This window comes from Trachemys scripta, chromosome 10, assembly GCF_013100865.1.
Source record: "Trachemys scripta elegans isolate TJP31775 chromosome 10, CAS_Tse_1.0, whole genome shotgun sequence".
Classification (NCBI taxonomy): Eukaryota; Metazoa; Chordata; order Testudines; family Emydidae; genus Trachemys; species Trachemys scripta.
Window position 1 is genome coordinate 8,388,732 of NC_048307.1, and position 21,322 is coordinate 8,410,053.

The window sequence follows — 21,322 nt, forward strand, 5'->3', positions numbered from 1 at the left end:
GAGTGTTTGGTTTCGTTTTCCTGGATGGGAGCTCAGCTTTCAGAAGGTTGGGGAATGCTATCTCACTCTATTGACATTTTAAGTAACAATATCATTAAATATCTTTATCTTTCAGGAAGCAACACTCTTATCTCTGCATCTAACCTGACCCTACATAGGGATGGTTGACCAGGCATTCCTACCTCTATAGTTTTCCATAGGCCATGACCAATGCATGGATGGAAAGGGAGATAGTGAGTGGGATTACATGTTTCCTGTCCAATGGAAGCTGCAATGTGCCATTTTACTGTGTGAAAGAAGGAGAGGAAAATACGGGGCTAGATTCTCCACTAAATTACATGACGACATTGGTTCCCTGTAATTTAGTGGATGGGAGGCTAGACTGGGAGTTGGAAAGGGGGTTCTAGCCCCAGCTTGTGCACTGGTTTGCTGCTTGGGTAGGTTTCTTCCCTTCTCACTTTCTCCATCTGTAAGCTGCAGATCATGATATTTGGTAAAGCATTTTGAGACATCTGGAAGATAAGCACCATATCAGAGTTCAGTATTTACAACCAGGTCTATGGACTTATACTGGTATAAGTGAGAGAAGAATCAGACCTGTTGTATGGAATTATTTTAGTAGTATAGTCAGATTTCCTCTTCTTTTGGGCTGGTCTACACTGGGGGGGGGGGGAGAATTGATCTAAGATACACAACTTCAGCTATGCAAATAGTGTAGCTGAAGTCAAAGTATCTTAGATCGAATTACCTGGGGTCCACATGGCGTGGGATCGACGGCCGCGGCTCCCCCATCGACTGCGCTACCGCCACTCGCTCTGGTGGAGTTCCGGAGTCGACGGTGAGTGCGTTCAGGGATCGATATATCGCGTCTTAACGAGACGTGATATATCGATCCCGGATAAATCGATTGCTACCTGCCGATACGGCGGGTAGTGAAGACGTACCAGTTAGTGGTATAGTCAGATTTGCTCTTCTTTTCAGAAGCGGTGTGTTATAAGTGTAGGATTTGAGAAGCCAGGAGCTCCTGAGTTCTAATCCCCCTGACACTAACACAGACTCCCTTGGTGACGTTGGCCTGGCTGCCTCAGTTTCCCCAACTGTAAGATGGGTGTAATAATAGTGATGTGATAGGGCTGTTGGAAGGCTTTGTTAAAGATGAATAGTTCTAGGTGTTGTGATTTAGGCAGAGGAATTTTTTTTTAAAGCATTTTGATGACAGTCCCCAGCTATCTCTGTCTGCATTGCAAGGGTTCTCACAAACTGTTCTGATTCTGAACTGCTCCCAACACCTGCAAAGCCCAGGTGGCTTGCCTGAGGGTGCCCACTGAGGATCTGCCGGTTGATAACACTGCAGATGCCTGGTGCCCTGTTTCTTTGGCAAAGCTGGGGTCCAAAACGGGACACCGCAAAATGCAATTCAGAGGAAATCGTTGGATCCTTACGAGATGGGTTGATGTAGCCACAGGCAGCTTGCGTCTGGCACTGCTCCTCTAGCTGTGATGCCGGGCCAGCCAACCAATCCCCAGCCTACAATGTGATGGAAAAGGGTGTGCTTGTGACATTGTATCCCCGGGCACCAGGACTGATTGCAGGAATCGACTGGATCGATTGGTCTCGCTGGCCCTGTGAGATAAACACTGACACGTACAGCTTGGCCAGCTGAGCTCCATGACATTGTTCCTGTCTCAAGGCATCAGCTGAGCACTGGTGTGTCTGGAGGGAATAGGGGTGTCAGGAAGGATCCCCCACTCCACCTTTCTCTGTGTACTGTAGTGCACACAGGGCCGGCTCCAGGCACCAGCCCTCCAAGCATGTGCTTGGGGCGGCACCTGGAGGGGGGCGGTGCTCACCCGGGGAGAGCGGGGCCGTGGCCGGGCTCGCCGCCCTCCCCCCGGCGCTCCGGCCGGCTGGGAAGAGCGGGGCCACGGCCGGGCTCGCCGCCCTCCTCTCCCCCCGCTCCCCGCAGGGGGGCGGTGGAAGGCTTGTTTGCCTGAGGCGGCAAAAAAGCCAGAGACGGCCCTGATTGCACAATTGGCTAGTGCCCAGCCAGGATCCTCGGTACTGGTCTCTGGCCGGGGCAGGGTGCTGGACTAGACGGCTTGATGAGCTGACGCAGCATGGCAAATCCATGTTGTTGATTAGCAGGAGAGCAAGTAGCACCCAGTGATTTTGCGAATGGTGCTGCCCCACCGCCAGCGCCTGTTTGATTGTTGACATGCCCAGTGGATGAGTTGTCAGCACTAACTGCTGCAAACTCCTTCCGAGACTGATCCGGTCACTGCCTCCCCCAGGTGTCATGTCACTGGGTGCTCTAGGCACTCGGACCCTTGCAGGATTAGACTTTGCTGATACCTACCGTCTCACTGAGGCCTTCTCAAACCACTCGCACATTACGTTGGCCCGCAACCGCCCCCCTTCCAATTGCTGGGGCTGCCAGGTGGGTTCAGGCAGCTCCCTGTGGATTCCTTTGACCTCACGAGAGCTGGTGCTTGGGAAGTCAGGGGCTTTGTTGCTGTGCTGTGCTTGGGCAGAGAGCTGTCTGGCTCATGAGATGGGACCTGATGGGCTGCTTTTTCAAGGGCACCTCCAGAAAACAGTGTGGGCTAGTGGATAGTGCACTAGACTAGGTCTCAGGAGAGCTGGGTTCTATCCTTAGCTTAGCTGCTGGGTGACCACCCTGTGCCTCAGTTTCCCCATCTGTAACATAGGGATATGATCCTGAGCTCCTTTCCAGAGCACTTTGAGGTCTACTGATCAACAGTGTTATCTAAGAGCTACAGATTATTTATTAATATCTGTGCACACTCATGGAGGAATGCATGCTGGCCTTCGGGCTTCCCTCTCCTCTTCCTCTCTTCTTGTGTGAAAACAGAGAGCACTAGAGGGGAAGAGGCAGTTTTGAAAGAGCCGTCCTCCTGAATCTGCATGCATGCTGACCGGTCTTTGTCCGTTTGCATGGCTTAGACTCTCAAACGTCTTCCCAGTTATAGTGCTCACTTATGCAGTACAAAGGAGCAGTCTTTTGGACCTCTTAATTTCTCTCTTTGAATTCACTAGGCAAGGCCCAGAATGCGCCTAAGAGCTAGAGTAAGTCACTTCACCCACCACCAAAATGCAGCCGCCTCTGGGGAGGAGCACACAGCTGTTTGATACAGCGACACTGCAGAACACATATTTGCTTCCATTTTGCCCTGCTCTGGTTCTGTGTCTGAATGATAACGTGTGTCTTTGTTTTCTCATTGCAGAGTCTCTCACTGGATCTGTTTGGTGAAGTAGCAGCAAAGACTTTGCAGCCTTGGACTTCTCTTCTGCAACAGCTGTATTTGGGGGGGAGGGGAACAGGGAAGGGGGGAGGGGAACATCAGAAGGAGTCAGGAGACCTTTCACGTTCTCTACATGCTTGACTCAGGGATGAGCACAGGCCGAGTCAACGCATACAGCATAGTATCCTCTGAGGAAGACGGGCTGAGGTTGACCACCATGCCAGGAGTCAACGGCTTTGGGAACGGTAAGATCCACACCAGGCGGAAATGCCGAAACAGGTTCGTGAAGAAGAATGGCCAATGCAATGTTGAGTTCACCAACATGGATGACAAGCCTCAAAGATACATCGCTGACATGTTCACGACGTGCGTCGACATCCGCTGGAGGTACATGTTGTTGCTCTTCTCCCTTGCCTTTCTGGTCTCCTGGTTGTTATTTGGGCTGATTTTCTGGCTCATTGCACTTGTCCATGGAGACCTAGAAAACCCAGCCGGGGATGACAACTTCAAGCCTTGTGTTCTTCAAGTGAACGGCTTTGTGGCTGCTTTTCTGTTCTCCATTGAAACCCAAACGACGATCGGCTATGGATTCCGCTGCGTGACAGAGGAGTGCCCGCTAGCCGTCTTCATGGTGGTGGTGCAGTCCATTGTGGGGTGTATAATCGACTCCTTCATGATTGGGGCAATCATGGCAAAGATGGCCAGGCCCAAGAAAAGGGCCCAAACGTTACTTTTCAGCCATAACGCTGTCGTGGCCATGAGAGATGGGAAGCTCTGCCTGATGTGGAGAGTTGGGAACCTTCGAAAAAGCCACATAGTGGAAGCCCACGTGAGAGCTCAATTAATTAAGCCTCGAATCACCGAGGAGGGGGAGTATATCCCCCTCGATCAAATAGACATTGACGTTGGGTTTGACAAAGGCTTGGACCGTATTTTCTTGGTGTCGCCAATCACTATTCTTCATGAAATCAATGAGGAAAGCCCGCTGTTTGGAATTAGCCACCAGGACCTGGAAACAGATGACTTTGAAATTGTGGTGATCCTTGAAGGGATGGTAGAAGCCACAGCCATGACGACACAAGCTCGGAGCTCCTACCTGGCTAGCGAGATCCTGTGGGGCCACCGCTTTGAGCCCGTCCTGTTCGAGGAGAAAAACCAGTACAAAGTAGACTACTCGCACTTCCACAAAACCTACGAGGTGCCGTCAACCCCGCGTTGCAGTGCTAAGGACTTGGTGGAGAACAAATTCCTGCTCCCTAGCACCAACTCCTTCTGCTACGAGAATGAGCTTGCCTTCATGAGCCGTGATGAGGAGGAGGAGGAGGAAGAGGATGATGACAGCAGGGGTCTGGATGACCTGAACCCGGACAACAGGCATGAATTTGACAGGCTTCAGGCCACGATAGCACTGGATCAGAGGTCATATAGAAGGGAGTCCGAAATATGACCCAGGGCCCCTTCGCTAACTGTTCTGAGGTTATTTTTCCTCTCATCTCTTCCCCTACCACCTGCTCAAATTATGCAGAACAATGCAAGTGCCATAGGAATGCTTGAGAAATTAGTATTGTTTGTAGTTTTAAGTTTCATTGCAATAACCACTGAACGGTCTGTGATAGGAAACCACAGCAGGCCACAGAGTGTTTTGAACTTCCAGTGTTGATAAAGCTATTAGAAAACGTACTGGAAGCAGATTCAATATGGTGGCACAGCTAAGGGAGAACACCGGGGGTGGGCTATGCAGGACTATCGTCTTTGCACGCAGAGAGCTGGTGAGTTTGTTTTCTTTCACTCTGTGAAAATGAAAGCATTTTCATGAAGCTGAGCTCTGCGAGGTTCGAAAGGAGGAAATATCAGGAAACAAATCCTTTTTTTGGTTTCGTTTTTTTTTAACTGAACACAAAAATTATATATATTTCTGGCAGGAGATGTGATTCAGTTGCACAAGACCGACACTTGAAAACACGTACCGTAAAGTACTCCTTTTTTAATTCGGGGGAAAGGAAATGAGGTTTTAATTTGTCAACTTCGTGCTCGGGAGACTGTTTACCAATAATAATAATGTAATAATCACACATTCAAAATGCGAGTCAATATATTTTTAAAACAAACAAGGCAATGATGAAGCCGCATGAATTGTTTTAGGGCAGACTCCCAGGGTGCTCAGCAGGCCGCCTCCTGGTTATTGGCTGGCAAAGCTTTGTAACCAGGTCGCAGCACTGACTGGCTGAAGCCCAGTGGCAGTGAAAGCCAGGAGCACAATTACTGGCGACGTAGCACAGGCAATGCTAGACTAGACTCTGGGATAAACAAACAATAAGAATAATAATTAACACGCCGATGGAAATATTTATCTGGGGGCTGGGGCGGGATTGGGCGTGGCCGCTGGGTTAACATTTTGGAGCACTGATATTTTGTTTTTTGCACCTTTGGCTAAAATGAGCTGGATTCTTGTTTGGGGTTAATCAGCTTTGCTCCGTTGAGTAGCTAAGGCGCAAGCGTTCTGTTCTGAGTCACTTGCAGGCAGTGGGGTTGTGACTCAGGATGAAATGTGGCCGCATGGGCCAGCCTTTAAATGGTGTAAATCTCATTGACTTCACATTTACACTCGCTTTGGATCTGACTCCGTATCTCCAGTGGGACCATTCAGAATGTTTATTTTTTTAAAGAATTGAATGGAAGTTCTTGAAGTCAGGTATTTCCCCTTTTTTCAGTGAACCTGATTCCCCCCCCCCCTCCCCCCGCAAACAATTCAGTTGTTTTAAACATGAAAACCTATGTGCAATATATATATTTTTTGGTACTTTTGCACACAGCAAAATTCACAAGGAGTTGGTTGCCCTCCCTCGTATTAGCATCTATTCTATTCTTGAGCATGTTTGTAACTGATGAATTGCCCCGGCATTGGACAGTGCTACGTGCAAAGGCCAAAAAAGGGAACCAATGATTTCTCTGCTTCAAACCTTATCTACTCTCAAACCAGGGGTCCCATGCCTTAGAGATGCAAAATTGTTCAGCTGTACACAGCTTTTCCCCAGCACCAGAATCCCTGCTTTGAATTGTTTCCTAGTCAAGCGCTCTTCCTCCAGCCTTACGGCATGTCATGTGTCGCTCCATATGGGTTCAGCCATGCAGCAAGAGCACAGAACAAATCATATGCAATAAACAGGGCCCACACTGCACACATTACAGGCTATTATTGATTACCGGCTGTTTGTTATTCCAAAAGGCACAAAAGATCATGCCTGTACTTGCGTGGGAGCTTTTGCTCCCAGAGGGAAAGGACCTCAGGGGCTCTCCGGCACTGTGCAGAGAAAGGATCCATCTCAAATTAGAATGAAATCATTACCGGGCCTATCATTACCTGTGTCCCAAAGGCCTAAGGTTCATGTGGCCAGCTGTCACTTTCCTACATACTGAACTTCCCAGTGACAGCTAGTGGAGAGCTCAGAAACTCCTGCTCTAAAAATCCAGACTCCTGCCACTTCAAGTAAAGGAGAAACTCTAGTAGCTATTGGCAGTATAGTGCCTATGACACACAATTGTGCAGCTTTTATTTTAGCCAACAGAGAGCAGTGGTGGGTGCACAGAACCACTAGCCAATTCATTTGCTATAGCATCCAGATCAGCGAAAGAGGCAATGAAAGGGAGGTGAAGGACCTGAGATATGGTCATCAGCCAAATCATTCATGACCCACACTCAGCTCTTGTTATCTTTCCAGGGCACTGCAAACCGTAATGAACGTAGCCTCCTCCAGTGCATGCGAGGAGTTAAGTATTGTCATCCCCTGCGGCACAGAGAGGTTAAAGGACTTGCTCAAGGCCACCGCGGGAGTTGGTGTCAGAGACAGGATTAGTCCTGTGCTCAGACCACCTGTGACTCGAGAGAGAGCTCCCACCTTTTCCTCAGCAGACCTGCTTCTCAAGCCAGAGTGCTGCACGGGCCCTCCTGTACCGCTGCCTTCTAAGCACTGGCTGGAACGTGCAACTTGGATGGTAACAATTCGCTCTAAGGAACAGGAGGGGTCACCAATACAGAGGTTACCTCTCCGGGGAATTTTCCTCCAAGTCGGCCTGGTACCATTTCCAGCGTCCGTGAGCCTTTCCAGCAGTGATTGAAAGCTCCATGCTACTCACTCAAGGGGCTGCTTTATTTTTGGCTTCCTCTAAATGATGTGCAGTCCTGCTCTGTGGGGGAAGGGGGGAGAAAGCATCTGCTTCTCCTTGACAAATGTCAGCACTGCTGTGACTATTTTCGGCTGGCCTAGCGCATGGGCCTCCTGAATTCTAATCCCAGCTCTGCAAAGGACTTGACACGTGGCCTTGGGAAAGTCTCTTAATATGTCTCCCTCATTCCACCTGTAAAATCAGAGCGCTGCAGAGGGGAGATTGGAAAGATTAACTGGTTCATGTGACGGTCTCCCATGCTGCAGTGGTAGGGTTGCCAGTTTTGGTTGCACGTCTGCCTGGAGGTTTCATCACATGACACCATCTTTAATTAAAGATGAGTCTTTAATTCCTGGAGACTTCAGGACAGGAATGGAGAGTTGGCAACTGTTGCGATGTCACTGATGTCATGGGAACTCTGAATCAGTATATGCCAGTGCAGGATGAGCGATGTTTGTCCAGTGCTCTGAAAATGTTTCAGAGCTGAGAATTTGTCCCCGGTGTAACTGGAGCATATGGACACACCATCAGAGATGGGCATGGCTGCCTAGAGATATAGTCACACCTGCCCTGCGAAGCCCCAGGGCAGAGGCATAACTTTTTTGTGTTTCTAAGGCAGAAAATGTAGATGTGATCCCACCCCCTTCCCTGCCCGGTTCCAGCTGAACCACACAACTTCCTTTCTCTGATTCGAGGGACAGTTTTGGTGCCTGCTTCTTGAGCAACAGTGGGGATGGGGGAGGGGAGGGCAAGGTTCTTTCTTGCGGGTATTATTTATTTATTTTTCTTTTTTTCTAAAATGCTTTTTTTTTGGGTGGCTTTAGGTTCTTTTGAGAAAGATGCACAACTTTGCTGCTGTCGGGTTCCTTTCGTAATATATATCACGGTAAATATTTGTATATAAAACTGAAAAGTGAGAAAAAAAATAGAGATGTCTTTAAGTAAATTATTGCTTTTAAAAAAAAAAAAATTATATAATTGTACAGTCCCACCTGGGAGAATAGAATAATATATACATATGTATTTTTAAACTACTGCATAGGAGGATGTGAACTAGCTTGTGGAAAACCCATGCAGCCCTAGTGAATTGAATTTCAAAGACTTTTCCTCAGTCTTGTTCACACGCCCCCTACCCCGAACATCTCGCTAGTGAAGCACTAGCTCTGGAGAGTAATGTTATATATAATGTATAGTTCTAGAGATGGAACGTGCTGTTACATAATGTATAGATTTTTTTTTTTTTTTTTTGCCTAACTGTGAGTGCTATGGTTGATCAGTCTTTTTACAACTATCAGGGAGCAATAGAAGGATGTCCCTACAGTTTCCTCTAGGCTAACAAACAGTATTATTGCAGCAGAACGCAAACACTCAAAAAGAAAAGACGCCAAACAAAGTCTGGGTATTTGACGTTTGTAAAGAGGACCATCTCCCCCACCGTCGAGAAGCCTGCAATGCAATGAGCCGGCTACAGACTAAGAGCGCTCTTCGTGCGCATTGTATGTGTCGACAAGCCATTCATGCAAAAGTGTTTTGCTCTTAAAAGGGGTGGTCCTGGGTATGGTGGTGGGTGTGGCCAACCCATTAATGAACCGGGGGGTTGCCTTTAAAAGGCGTGGCCTTCTGAAAGGGGTGTGACACCACACTGCAGGGCTGAAGTGGAATAGGTCAGGAGTCACTGGACGGAGTTACTCTGGTACGGGTACATCGAAAGCAGAATTTGCCATGTGAAGAGATACTCTATCAACTTCAGTCCTGGTGTCTTCAGCCTGGATTCCACACAAATCTCAGCCCGACTCAGGGATTTCCTGACAGGCCAAGCAAGACAGGATTCTCCATGTGATTGGACAATGTTTGAGCCAATCTCTGCCAAGCTCTTTGTGTTTCTTTGGTTGGTGTGTGGGATTGTTTGTTTATTTGTGTTTAATTTCCTGAGTTCAGGGACAAGTAGGAGACCTTCATAGCCAACCAGAGACCGACACCTTTCTGGAAAGGGCTTTTTGAGCAGAGCAGGTGAAGTGGTGGGTAGGCAGAACACCTACCAGCCATTTCCTTGAAGCTTAAAACCCCAGTTATGTCTAGTTAACTCCCTGATGTGACTCTTGGTCCTCAGAGAATCTTTAACGTCAGAGATGGAAAAGACCCACCAAGTCCTCTCTGCCATCCCATCTGTATATAACTAACCCTCCCTTAGTCAGGGTTCGAGCAAACCTACATAAGTAACAGCTCCTTTGGAAAGGAATCATTTTGATTGGCTGGCTGGGACCCTGGGCCAGATCCTGCTCTCATTTTCGCTGGTGCAGCTCCAGTGAGGTCAATCCGGTTGCACTAGTGAAAGCAGAAACTGGTCTCTATCCTAAGATCCCTGGTTCAAGAGCACATTCCCTGCTTCCTCAAATACAGCTACACCCTGAGGCTTTGCAGAAGAACGGCACAGGGGAAATTGAATCCCCATCCTCCCACCCAGGGGTTGGCAGAAGGTCTCCCTTCCCTCCTTGGGTAGTTTCTGGGTGACTCTTAGCCCAGCTTTCTCCAAATGATAGATGATTCAGCTGTTGCTTGCATACAGGGAATGGAAACTGTCATGATAAGCCTTAGCTGCTTCTTATTTAATCTAGTGCACTTAGTCTTTGGGGCTGGGACAATCACTTACCTGTAACCTTTTGAGATTCGGTGCCTGCTTGACCTTCAAACCTTTTGTAGGAGACGAATTCAAAGCCACCTTTTCTATCTTTAATAAGGCAGAACAAATGTGTTTATTTTTAAACTTTCCTGCTCTTTTCTTTTCACTTGTGCTGAAGACCAAAAGAGTCGCTCCTCTTTTCCTTGCACTTCAAAAGGGAGCGCTGATGGGAGGAGTGCGTTTATAGAGCGTGTGTAACAGAGATAGGCCTCTCAAACCCCTCGCAATTCAGGGATGCTGGGATCTGGGGTGCGGCCTGTCCGGTTGTAGAATTAAAGCTCAGTTGTGAAATGTGGATTTGGGTTTGGGTCTAGGGAACCCAAACTCTCAAAAATGTCAGGTGTATTTAGATCTGGATATTCGTTTTAGGCCCATCTTCTAATAGCTGTCAGAGCAGAATCCTCTTCGAGTCCCCCATTCAGCAAAGTGCTTTAGCATGTGCTTAAAGTTAGGTGCCTGCTTAAGTGCATTGCTTCATCCTGTGAATATGCCATGGGTGAATCAGAGCCATAGGGCCAACTCCTGAAGCACTTACTCATGCCTTCTCAAGCTGACATCAATGGGAGCGTTGCCTGAGCAAGGAACGAGTAAGGAACATCCTGATTTGGTCCATCGTGAACCATTTTCCTCCAAAGAGCGCAACTGGCAGATGGTGATGCACAGAGAGAATTCGCTGAATTTCATGTTCTTCTGTTCTGAAAAGAGCTTAGTTGTCTTTCACTTTGCCGTTTCTCTGCTCCACTGTCTGTGTGCCTGTGTGTGTGTACACTGAAAAGCCAAGTGGAAGTTTTCTCAAGATCTCGCTGCCTTTGGCTAGTGCTTTAATGGTCCCCAGTTGACAATGAAATCTGGAACTGATTCTCCAGTGCCCTGATTCACAACTGAGCCTCGTGGAGTCACTCTCACTAGTGCAAAGTGAGTGAAGAATCCCACCATTCTGACCTGGAGGCATTTGATGCTCACTTTGCACTGGTGTAGCGATTTGTCTAGACGGTGTGGCAATGCGCACTTAGAGGGATCTGAATTGTAAATCGCACCAATGTGTTATGCACTAACTGGCCCGTGTGGACCCTGCTGGCATGCAGTAAATGTTCCCTAAGGCATGTTAACGTAGTACAGTTTCAACAGTACTACATCAATGCGAACTTCAATGCACACCAACAGAGTCAGATAGGCCAGTTAGTGTGCAACACGTTGCTCTTTAGAATTCACACCTCTCTAATGAGCATTGCTGTGCCGTGTAGACAAGGTACCAGGCGCTGGAGAATCAGATACTGTATGCTCAGGCAGGTCAGTTGCCAGAGAGCATTTGCTTCCTGGAAAATAAAAATTAAGTGGTGATAGAGTCCATTCTTGGAGGATTGTTTTTATATATAGTGGTTAGAGACGTTGCTGGGCTTTCTGGGCATATCTGTATCGGTTCCATCAGCACTGTTTGTTATGTGTTTCATGGCACATATATCTGAGATATATGTGACAATATACATAGAGAAGTAAAATGTATTTCATGCGACAAAACTGGCCAATTTTCTTGTTCTTTTAAATATATATAAATATAAAAGTATCCAAAAGATATAAATAGCATAGAGAAAATAATCTAAATATGTAATAAATGTATTTTGATCTATTTAAAATATGCTGTATATTTTAAAGTTCATAAAAAAATTGTCTGGTTGTATCATATTTTAAATATATTTTATTACCTTGTTACTTGTCACATATATAATTTAAATGCGCAGCAAACTTGGTCAGACGTTGAGCAAAGATCTGGGCAAGCTATGCTGATCAGTAGGACGTTAAAATGAAGAGCATCAAGCCAGCAAGAGCAAAGAAAGAAGAAAGTATCTTAAGCTCTTCATGGCGAGGTTTCCCTGCATCCTCTCTGTCGTAGTAGAAAGCCCAGTGATTGCTTGAAGCACTGATCTCTCAATGGAAAGTTGGCATTCCGAGGTGATGGATCTGGTTCACGGGAGAGCAGCTAAGGGTTTAAAAGGGACTTGCTTGTGCTAACAAAACAGAAAATCCCCATGAGCTGAACAGATCTATCCACTTGCTGGTTTGATTGAGATAGCAAAGTTTCAAGGGCTGGGTTTGGGGTGGGGGCGGAGCATTGTCAAGCTTCGATGACAGGAAGCTGATGAAATTTTTTTTTGGGACATGACGTTCTAAGTTTTTTAAGCTTTTTAGGAGACTGTAAAAATGGGACATGGCTTAAGAGATCTTTAGAACCCCAAGGCCCAACGATGGTCTCATTTACTGGTGTAAATCAGGAGTAACTCAATTGACGTCAATGTGGTTACGCCATTGTAGACGTGAGATCAGCATCGGGCCCTACAAAACAACAGGGAAAAGAGTTTCAGCCAACTCTTCTTTCCATCTTGCTGGAAGGTTAAAAATCTCCCTCACTTTCAGCAGACACAGGGAAGGGGTCACAGGAAGAATCAGTAGGGCGGAGAAAGGCAGCACAGTGCCAACAAAGAGACGCTACTGAAACACACAGAAGAGAACCTACAATAGACTGGGTCTCCGTACTAAGAGGAAAAGATGTGGAAGCAGAGAGGAGATTGGGAAATGTGTATTGAGCCAGAACAAAAATAGCCCAGCTGTGAAGATGGCCAAGTCCAAATCGCTATCCAAAAGTTTCTCCAGAGCAACAATATTCATTGTCCCACATGGCAGCATCAAGGGACCATTTGTCTGAAGTGTCCTTGAATTCCAGTGGGAGCTGTTTTCAGAGTGCACTGCTTCCATGAAAGGATGTTACGTGACTTGAGCTCACATGAAAGCTCTCAAGATCCTTTAGCAACAGAAGGGAAATATGCTAGAAAGTAAATAATACATAGAAATTTATTACATGGTGGACACAACGACACTGGGTCAGCCATTCTGGGTTTTCCTCTTAACTCTTGTACATGAGTTTTTGGGGGCCGGAGGGCACAGGGGTTGCTGATTTGATCTGGAGCCTTTGCCAAATAGGTCTGAGATCTGAATCCAGACCAGGTTAGTAGTGTCCAAAAGTCAACATGCTTAGATGGCTGCTTGTTTGGTAGCCTGGTGATTTCAGTCCAGTTCCTTAGTAGAGAGCTCTGAGCATTAGAAAAACCAGGGCCAACAGCTGGCTCTAATCAGCAACCTTTTGATCACCTCAACAGAAAGACCAAGAACACAAACAATTCAAGGGCTGGAGAAAATGCCTGGCAGCGAGAGATGTAAAGCACTCAGACTGTTTGGCTTATTAAAAAGAAGACTGAGAGGTGACTTGATTACAGTCTTTAACTAACTTCCTAGGGAGCAAATACTGGCTACTAAAAGGTTCTTTAATTTAGCGGAAAAAAGCACTGTGAGAACCAATGGCTGGAAGCTGAAGCCAGACACATTCAGATTAGAAAATAGGCACAAATTGTTAACAGTGAGGCTGATTAAACACTGGAACAAACTGCCAAGGGAAGTGGTGGATTCCCCATCTCTTGACCTCTTCAGAGCAAGACTGGATGCCTTTCTGGAAGAGACGCTTTAGCCAAAGACAAGCTCAGTACATGGGTAGCTGGGTGAAATGTAGTGATAGCCTGTGATAGCCAGGAGGTCAGACTAGATGATCTAATGGTCGCTTTGGGCTTTAAACTCTGCGAATGAATCTATGTCAACGAAACAGCTGCACGCTGAAGCCCCGAAGGGGAGAAGCGTTCAGGACGGCCGGTGCTGTACCTGTGTTGTGGATAAACAGAGAATTTCAGCCTCAGATCTGGCCCCCTTCAACAAAGCAAACATCCACTCCAAAGAGCTCTGGGGCCGGCGCTCTGAGTGTTTGCTTTTCTATTTAATCGTAATGAATAACGAAGTCGCTTGCACTATAAAAACCTAACTCCAAATAAATAAACACCTGTCTTAATAGCACAGAAGCCAGGAAAGCCCCAGAGGAAGCTCACACTTTGGACCCAACTCGTCCCCTTGCATCTGGGTTGGAGCAGGTATCTCCGCGGCATGGGGACGACTTACCTATTGAAGCAAATGTGCTGCAAACACACTCTGCATTTCACTTTAACGCTACATTTCTGGGTCCTGGTGGGTTAAACCTGGACCCCATTTTCCAAAGTGGATGCACCAGTCGAAAGATGCCTATAGCAGCGGCAAAAGCTGGGTAACTGCACATCTAGTCACTGGTTCGGACTCCTAGCAGGCAGGGAAGTTAATTTAACTGGAGAAACACCTGATTTACATGTTCAATTCCAAGTTTCCACAGCGGATGGGGGTGTGCGTGTGCATTCGGCACATGGGTTGATGTGGGAGTGGCAGGCTCATGCATATCTTTTGCAGCCACATCCACTGAGTCCTTGTTTGGTTCTTTTTTGTTTTCCCAATACAGATGTTCGTGGATATGCCTGGGAGGCTAGATGACTTATATCAGAGAACATGGGTGAAAGGAAGAGATTGAGCCTTTGAAGAAGGATGGGGTTCTTGTTCTGTAGGAGACAACCTGTGCCCCCTATTGTCACTCACGAGTGAGTGGACAAAAAGAACTTCTATCACCACATCCAACTTGCCAAGCACCGTGGCCCCAGCAAATAAATTAAATGCCTATTAGCTGTTATACATGTGGTGGTTTCTTAAATATGCTAATAGGAAGCGTCTGTGTTCAGTCCAGTGACCCCTCAACAAGTTTTGAGGGTTAAGAATCTAATTACATTGCTGATCAAATGACTGTTACATGGCGGGCAGAGGCATTTGGGGCTATTAATTACACCACCAGAAAACCTTTTCAACAATCAAGGCCTGTTTGGCTGCTTAAACACTGACTAGGCGGAGAAGTTTTATCCATTTTCTATTAATCACCACCCTGCCCATGGACCTTCCGACCTAGATCACAGCCCGACTTCAAGTAAGTGTCTAGTGCTATTTATTCATGCACCACTATCGGTACACATAGAACAAAGGACCCAGGGCCTGATCCAGACGGGAGTCTTTCCTTTGTCTTCTATCGATTTTGGCTCCCATCCACAGTGAGTTTCAGACAGGCTGGAGTTTGGATCAATATTGTTGTGGATAGCAGGGCTGACAGGCAGGCAGCCATTACTCGCTAACATATTGTAACTTCAGTTGATATTTTTTCAAGTCTTTCAGTCCCTGGAGATTCTGTTACTCCCAGGTCAGAAGGGTTATGCCCAGTGAAGAATACTCATGTGATGCCAGGAACACACCTTAGCATCAGTCCTGACATCCAAGGGTATAGCATGGGAAGGGTTAAACTGCAGCTTATCTTGGTATGCTCTGTCTCATGCCCAATTCGCTAAAAGACTGAGAAGGCAGAAGTGGCTGTGTTAAAGTGAACAGGCTGACCAAAGAGAGCTCAGTGTCCTACTGCTAACTGCAGGGCAGGATGGCAGAGTCCAGCAACAAGGGGAGAAGATCTTTTGTTTTAATCTGTGTTTAACTGTGTTGTCTTCCTGTGGAAATTATCATTAGAGCCAGTACTGGGGCTCTTGGACTTAATGCACCAGACAAAGTGACCCAGGAAATGCCCCCTACTAGACCAAGGTTGCCGGAGGGGTGCGGGGAATCTTTGCGGAAGGAACCCCACCAGGGAAATCCACAACTGAATTCCCACCATCAGGCCTTACAGATGCAAAAGCCAGACGCTTCTCTCAGTCACTCCAGTGTAAATCTGGAGCGACTCCATTGACCTGCGTGGGAATTCTGGATGCACCGGTGTGTGTCTGAGACAAGAATCTGGCCTAACCAGCAAGCACACAGAATGGTGTGATATGATCAACAGCATTTCTCTGACCAAAGAGTCCTGAGCTAAATAATAATAATATAATTAGTAACGTTGCACTTTGGGCGGGGGGGGGAAGGCGTTGTCAGGAGGGCAGGGAATAAGGTTTATTAAATTTCTCCCTGTCTTGAGATTGGCTTCCTCTTTCCAGCCTGGAGACAGGTTGAAGGTTGCTTTTTCACTGGGCACAGCTGTGTCAAAGAGAACACAAACCAGAGCTTTCCTTTTTGCCCCAGCCCTATTTGTTTATGTCTTTGCAATGCCTTCTGGGAAGGCCCAAACAACCTGTTGTGTGAGGATCTTTGTATCTACCCTAGGGTATGATACCTCTGGGATGTTCAAGGCATGTCTCACATGAGGTAACCATAGTAACGCATCATCAGCTTCTCTCTGCTTCTACTGTCAATTTTGTTTTTCCTCTTGTATTAAGGTGGAACCTCTCTGACTTTCTTTTTCTCTCTCGCTCTCCTCCCCTTCTGCCTGCACTACCAAAGGCAAGAAAAACAGCCGGGGCTTGAGTCGCCATTTCCTTACACTAGTTTTACCCTGGCATAATTCTGCTCCTACTCCAGATTTGCCCTGGTGTATTTAAGAGGCAAATCAGGCAATTAGAGTCCTTTGCCATGATAATGAAAACCTGGCTGCTTTAATTTCTCCATCAAACCTTAAGAAGCACTTAAGTATGACTGGGACATAATTAAGGGTTTCCCTTATATTTGTTGCTAACAGGTCACTGTCAGGGTAAAAATCTTCAGTATGCTTTTTCCATGAAAACGTCCCTTATTTCTATTAGTAATAACCCTGTGCATTATTCAAATGGAAAGAGTTTTAAACATCTAATTTAATTCCCACCCTTTAAGTTCTTTGTTCAATGCTCACATTTAATTTAGCTTAGATAGAGAAAACAGATGAATCAGTTGCTCTTTGTTTCTTGTCAGTCTTTAGTCAGTTTTGCTGACAGGTCTCCAGGAATCAGCAAAAGGCTGCAAGGTTTGGGTCTGGTGCACTGAAGGGGGAGTGTTTCTTTGTTTGAGAAAATCTGTCTCCCTTCGAATAACTTAAAAAAAAAAATGCAATGGAAATATTTCTACTGGTCTTTTAAGTAAAAATTAAATTTGGGCCAAATTTGCCCCGCCAGTACCCCTGTCAAGAGAAGATCAGGGAAACAGTAGCCAATCAGTTATCATGGAGGATAATTCCTGTGTCACTTACAAGTTGCCATTCACTACTCCACAAAGTGGACTCAGTGCCCTTTAGAGTTTTTAGTTTTTCCTTTTAGAAAGGGAAGATTATAAATGGCCAAGTTAGTTATGTTGGTAAATGAATGTCTGTGCACAGACGGCTGTTTTCTCCTCTCCTTTTTCTTAAGGGGCACATCTGCATTTGCAATGCCTGTTTAGCACTTTCAGAGCAACTTTCATCTTCAAAGCACTTTACAAACAGCAACTAATAGCTCCTCACAACATGCCTGTGGGGTAGACAAGTAGCCCCCATTTTACAGAGGAGGGAAACTGAGGCAGGGGGAAGTAATTTGCACAAGGGGGCATGAGTGTCAGAGCTGAGACTTGAACTCAGGGGTTCCTGGCTCCCTTGTGTGTTAACCACTAGATCTTGTTGCGGTGTAATGAGAGAAATACAACACCAAAGATGGGGTTCCAGGATAAGACCATAAAAGCAGAACTCAAAGGCTGTTGTTGTTTTTTTTTAAAAATCAAACTGTTTATAAAGAGAAAAGCATTTCTACTTTGTAACTGACCTGTCCATTGGGGTCCTTGGCTGGCTCAGTACTTGCAGACTGCTAGATAGTCCTATTTAGGTCATACGATTTTTAAGGGGGGGGTGGGAGGTTGGTCTGGAGGTCCTGAAGATTAGAAAAGTGGAAACAGTTTCAGAGTTTGACTTCAGTTGCCTTGGGGCTGAGGGTTGCTCTGAGGCACCTTTTGCCACCGGTTGTATTAGAGGAAGCAAGACATTAAAACTTGCTGTGTATCGGATTCTGAGCCACTCCTTTACCAAGGTGACAGGGGAAGGGAATGGCATCTCTTGGACCCCTCCCAAGTCTCCGTAGCTCCTAAAGCCATATACTTCCAGATTGTCCGGCAGTCCATACCCAGCACCATGTGGCTTTTCATTTCATTTCTCCCTCCTTACCACCTGCCCTCTAAAACGTCTCTTCACCGCCCCCACTCGCTATCCCGTTCCGCCTGCTGGCCCTGGGCCCAGGGCAGGGCAAATGGAGCGATGAGCCTCCACACCTTGTGGGGGGGGAAAGTGCTGTGGGTGCGCGTCTTTGGCGCTAGGTGTGTTTTGTGCGCCTCAAACCCTGCTCCGCCCCTTTTCCACTTCCGTGGGTCGCTGAGCACTAAGATCTGCCGGTAACTCTTGCCGTTGAGTTTTCCCGTGTTCTTAGAGCCATCCGGGTAGGCGGTAGCCTTCTGTTTATAGAGACACCCTCCTGATACATAGGCCCTGAAAGGACATTCAGTTATTCAGCTGTAATGTGGTTCACATAATATCATAAAATTACCCCTGGCCCCGCCCTTCAGTTATTATTCTTTGTTTTAGTGTTTCATTGTTTTAGGGAGGAAGGGGGGCCTCTTCACATCTGCAGGCCGATGGTGGGGCCGTCCTCCAGGCATGCCCCCTCCCCCTGTGATTGTGGCACTCGGACCTTAGTTGCATTCACACACAACCCCCCCTTAGCTCCCACCCACCAAAGCCCTTTGGGCGCTTTCTCATTAACCCCCTCCTGCTTCGTTGGTTCACAGTGTCCACCAGCACAGAAGTTTGTGGTTGTATCAGAGAAAATGGATGTTTATTTCTCTTAAAGGGATGATTGGTTGACCTTTGACCTCTGTAGAAGTCTTCCTCTTTTGCCCGGTTTACGACTTACATGTAAACACAAAGATGATCCTTGTTTTTTGGGAAGTTTTATTTTAATGCTATGGAGATTTAATAAATAAAAACAATTCTAATATGAATGAAGTGGTTGGTGCTGTGCCCTTTGTTTGAAGGTTAGATCCTAGGGTGCTGAGCAGGTTCTAATGTTAACTAACACAAAAACATTGATTTCACTCGGTGAAATCCTAGAAAAACTACATGCAAAAAACACCTTCAGATTCCATCACGTTCGCCCCAAGAGAGTCAAAATCCAGCTCACCATGTGGTCAAAATGCAGCAGCAGCATTGCACGTTTCTCTAGCACATTTTATCCGACAATCTCAAAACTCTTTACACAAGGTCTCATTATCCCCATTTTACAGATGGGGAAACTAAAGTGCAGAGAAGGGGAGTGGTCGCAATAGCAGGCAGGAACAGACTCCAGCTCACTGGAGTCCCACTCCAGGGCGTGTCATCCAGCAGGCCATGCTGCTTCCCTTTCTGTTAAAAGAAAACCAGCCGAAGCATCATCCGTATCCCTGAACCGTTCAAACTCCTGCCCAGTCGCCTGCAAGGGCATCTGTACAAACACCATGCCGGAGAGGTCATTGTGCAAACAGGAAATCTCCCCAAGCTCTGTCTAGATCGCTTCCCAAATTCCCGTAACATCTTGTGAGCAGGGGGTCCCAACTGACTCTAAAATAAGGTCCAGAGTCAAAACTCACCCCCTTCCTGCTGGGCAGTTTTATTAACAAAAAACCTCACAATATTTACAATTAACAATAAGATAACATCAAGTTCAGCCCAATCCTCCCGGCACCTGGCTGCTCCTCGCTCAGCCTACGTCCTAGGATTTGAGTCTCTAGATCGGGGTGGCCAACCTGAGCCTGAGAAGGAGCCAGAATTTACCAATGGACATTGCCAAAGAGCCACAGTAATACGTCAGCAGCCCCCCATCAGCTCCCCCCAGCTCCCAGTGCCTCCCGCCCACTGGCAGCCCCGCCGATCAGCGCCTCCTGCTCCCTCCCCGCACTCCCAATCAGCTGTTTTGTGGTGTGCAGGAGGCTCTGGGAGTGGGGGAGGAGTGAGGGCATGGCAGGGGAGGGGACGGGGAGGGGTGGAGTGGTGGCAGAGCCTGTGGCAGAGCCAGGGGTTGAGCAGTGAGCACCCCCTGGCCCATTGGAAAGTTGGCGCCTGTAGCTCCAGCCCCGAAGTCGGTGCCTATACAAGGAGCCGCATATTAACTTCTGAAGAGCCGCATGTGGCTCTGGAGCCACAGGTTGGCCACCCCTGGTCTAGATAGCCACTCCCCGGCTCCATTATTTCCAGGTGGGGTAATGAGCCACCTGCTTCAGTGATTCAGCAGAAGCCAATTACTGTTCCCCAACAGGCTCACCGCCTGCTACCAGGGTGCAGGGTGTTTGAGGCAAACGTATCCATTCCCCTTGACTGCATAGACACCTGCGCACGCACACACACACACACACAAGCTCAACCTCTCTGCCAAGGGCTCCTGAGCTAGTTCAAGAGTTATCTGTTTTGTAGACAGGTGACTCCCAGACTCTTGTGCATGTCCAGGGGACTCTGAGTTTAATGCTAATCCCAAGAGCCCAGTGGCAGGTTGGATGAGCTTCTTCTCATCCAATGGAGGATGAATGGTGGCTTTATAAACGGTTGTTATTAATTATTATTACTACTGTAGTGCCGGGGATCAGGACTGCATTGTGCTAAGCACTGTACAGACATGGAACAAAAAGACAGTCTTTACCCCAGGGCTTCTCCTCCTCTTTTCCAACATATGGACTCCACCAGCCTGAGTCTCCTTCCACTTGTAAGTCCCAAGAGGCGCTCCAATGGAGCAAAACCCATGTGAGAGGAGAATCAGGCCTTCAAGACTCGTGACTCTGAACTTAAATGCCTCCTGGAGACTAGGGGAGCTCAAATACGAACTGAGTGTCGTTCTGAAGAAAAAGCCCAAGCCACAATGTCCAAATTTCTCCAAAGACCAGGAGAGTCGGGACCCAGGGTTTCAGTCCATGTTGGGACCCAGGGTTTCAGTCCATGTTGGGACCCAGGGTTTCAGTCCCAGCCTTTCTCTGGACAGGAATGAAGATAACTGATACAATTTCAGCAGCTGGGGAGCAGCTCCCATTAAGCTCTTGTTCTGACCAGCAACCGCTTTCCCTGTCCATGGTCCTGGTCTTGGAGGTGTTTGATGCCACAAATATTACTGGGGCAAGTTGAGAGCTGCAATGAGCTGAGGCAGGTTTTAATGACAGGCTGGGACATGTTTGGGTTTGTTTCACTATGGGAGATGCACGACACTGTATGAACAATACACGGTAACAGCGCAAATGGGAGCAGTGAAGGGCTCGGCCCCACAGCCCCATCGTCCTGTCCAAGAAACTGCACCGAGTGACATCCAGTCCTGGGCGGAGGCCTCTGCGCCAGGACCCTCACTGACTGGGAAGGTGATATTGATGGGCAGCTGAAGGCTGAACTGGACATTCGTGCCAGATTGTGAGAGGACTGGGAAGTCTGCCTGGAAAACCATAAGGTGCTGTG

At 47.3% G+C, this 21,322-nt stretch overlaps 1 protein-coding gene across 3 annotated transcripts; it reads left to right on the top strand.

Moving 5' to 3' along the window:
* The first annotated feature begins 3,350 nt into the window (after positions 1-3,350).
* On the top strand, positions 3,351-14,695 carry LOC117884066 (ATP-sensitive inward rectifier potassium channel 12). 3 transcript variants are annotated; one of them, XR_004647475.1, is made up of 3 exons: positions 3,351-4,739; positions 8,252-8,313; positions 14,471-14,695. XR_004647475.1 is itself a non-coding variant. In XM_034784159.1 (2 exons), exon 1 carries the CDS (start codon positions 3,397-3,399, stop codon positions 4,708-4,710), a length of 1,314 nt encoding a protein of 437 aa, XP_034640050.1. In that variant the 5' UTR covers positions 3,351-3,396; the 3' UTR covers positions 4,711-4,739; positions 14,471-14,695. The 3 variants fall into 3 exon arrangements, 1 of the variants encoding a protein (XP_034640050.1); XR_004647474.1 differs by having other exon boundaries at positions 3,351-8,313; XM_034784159.1 differs by lacking the exon at positions 8,252-8,313.
* The last annotated feature ends 6,627 nt before the right edge of the window (positions 14,696-21,322 follow it).

What these genes read in the sequence shown, in the direction of transcription:
- LOC117884066 (XM_034784159.1), top strand. Translation starts at nt 3,397, where the DNA reads ATGCTTGACTCAGGGATGAGCACAGGCCGAGTCAACGCATACAGCATA.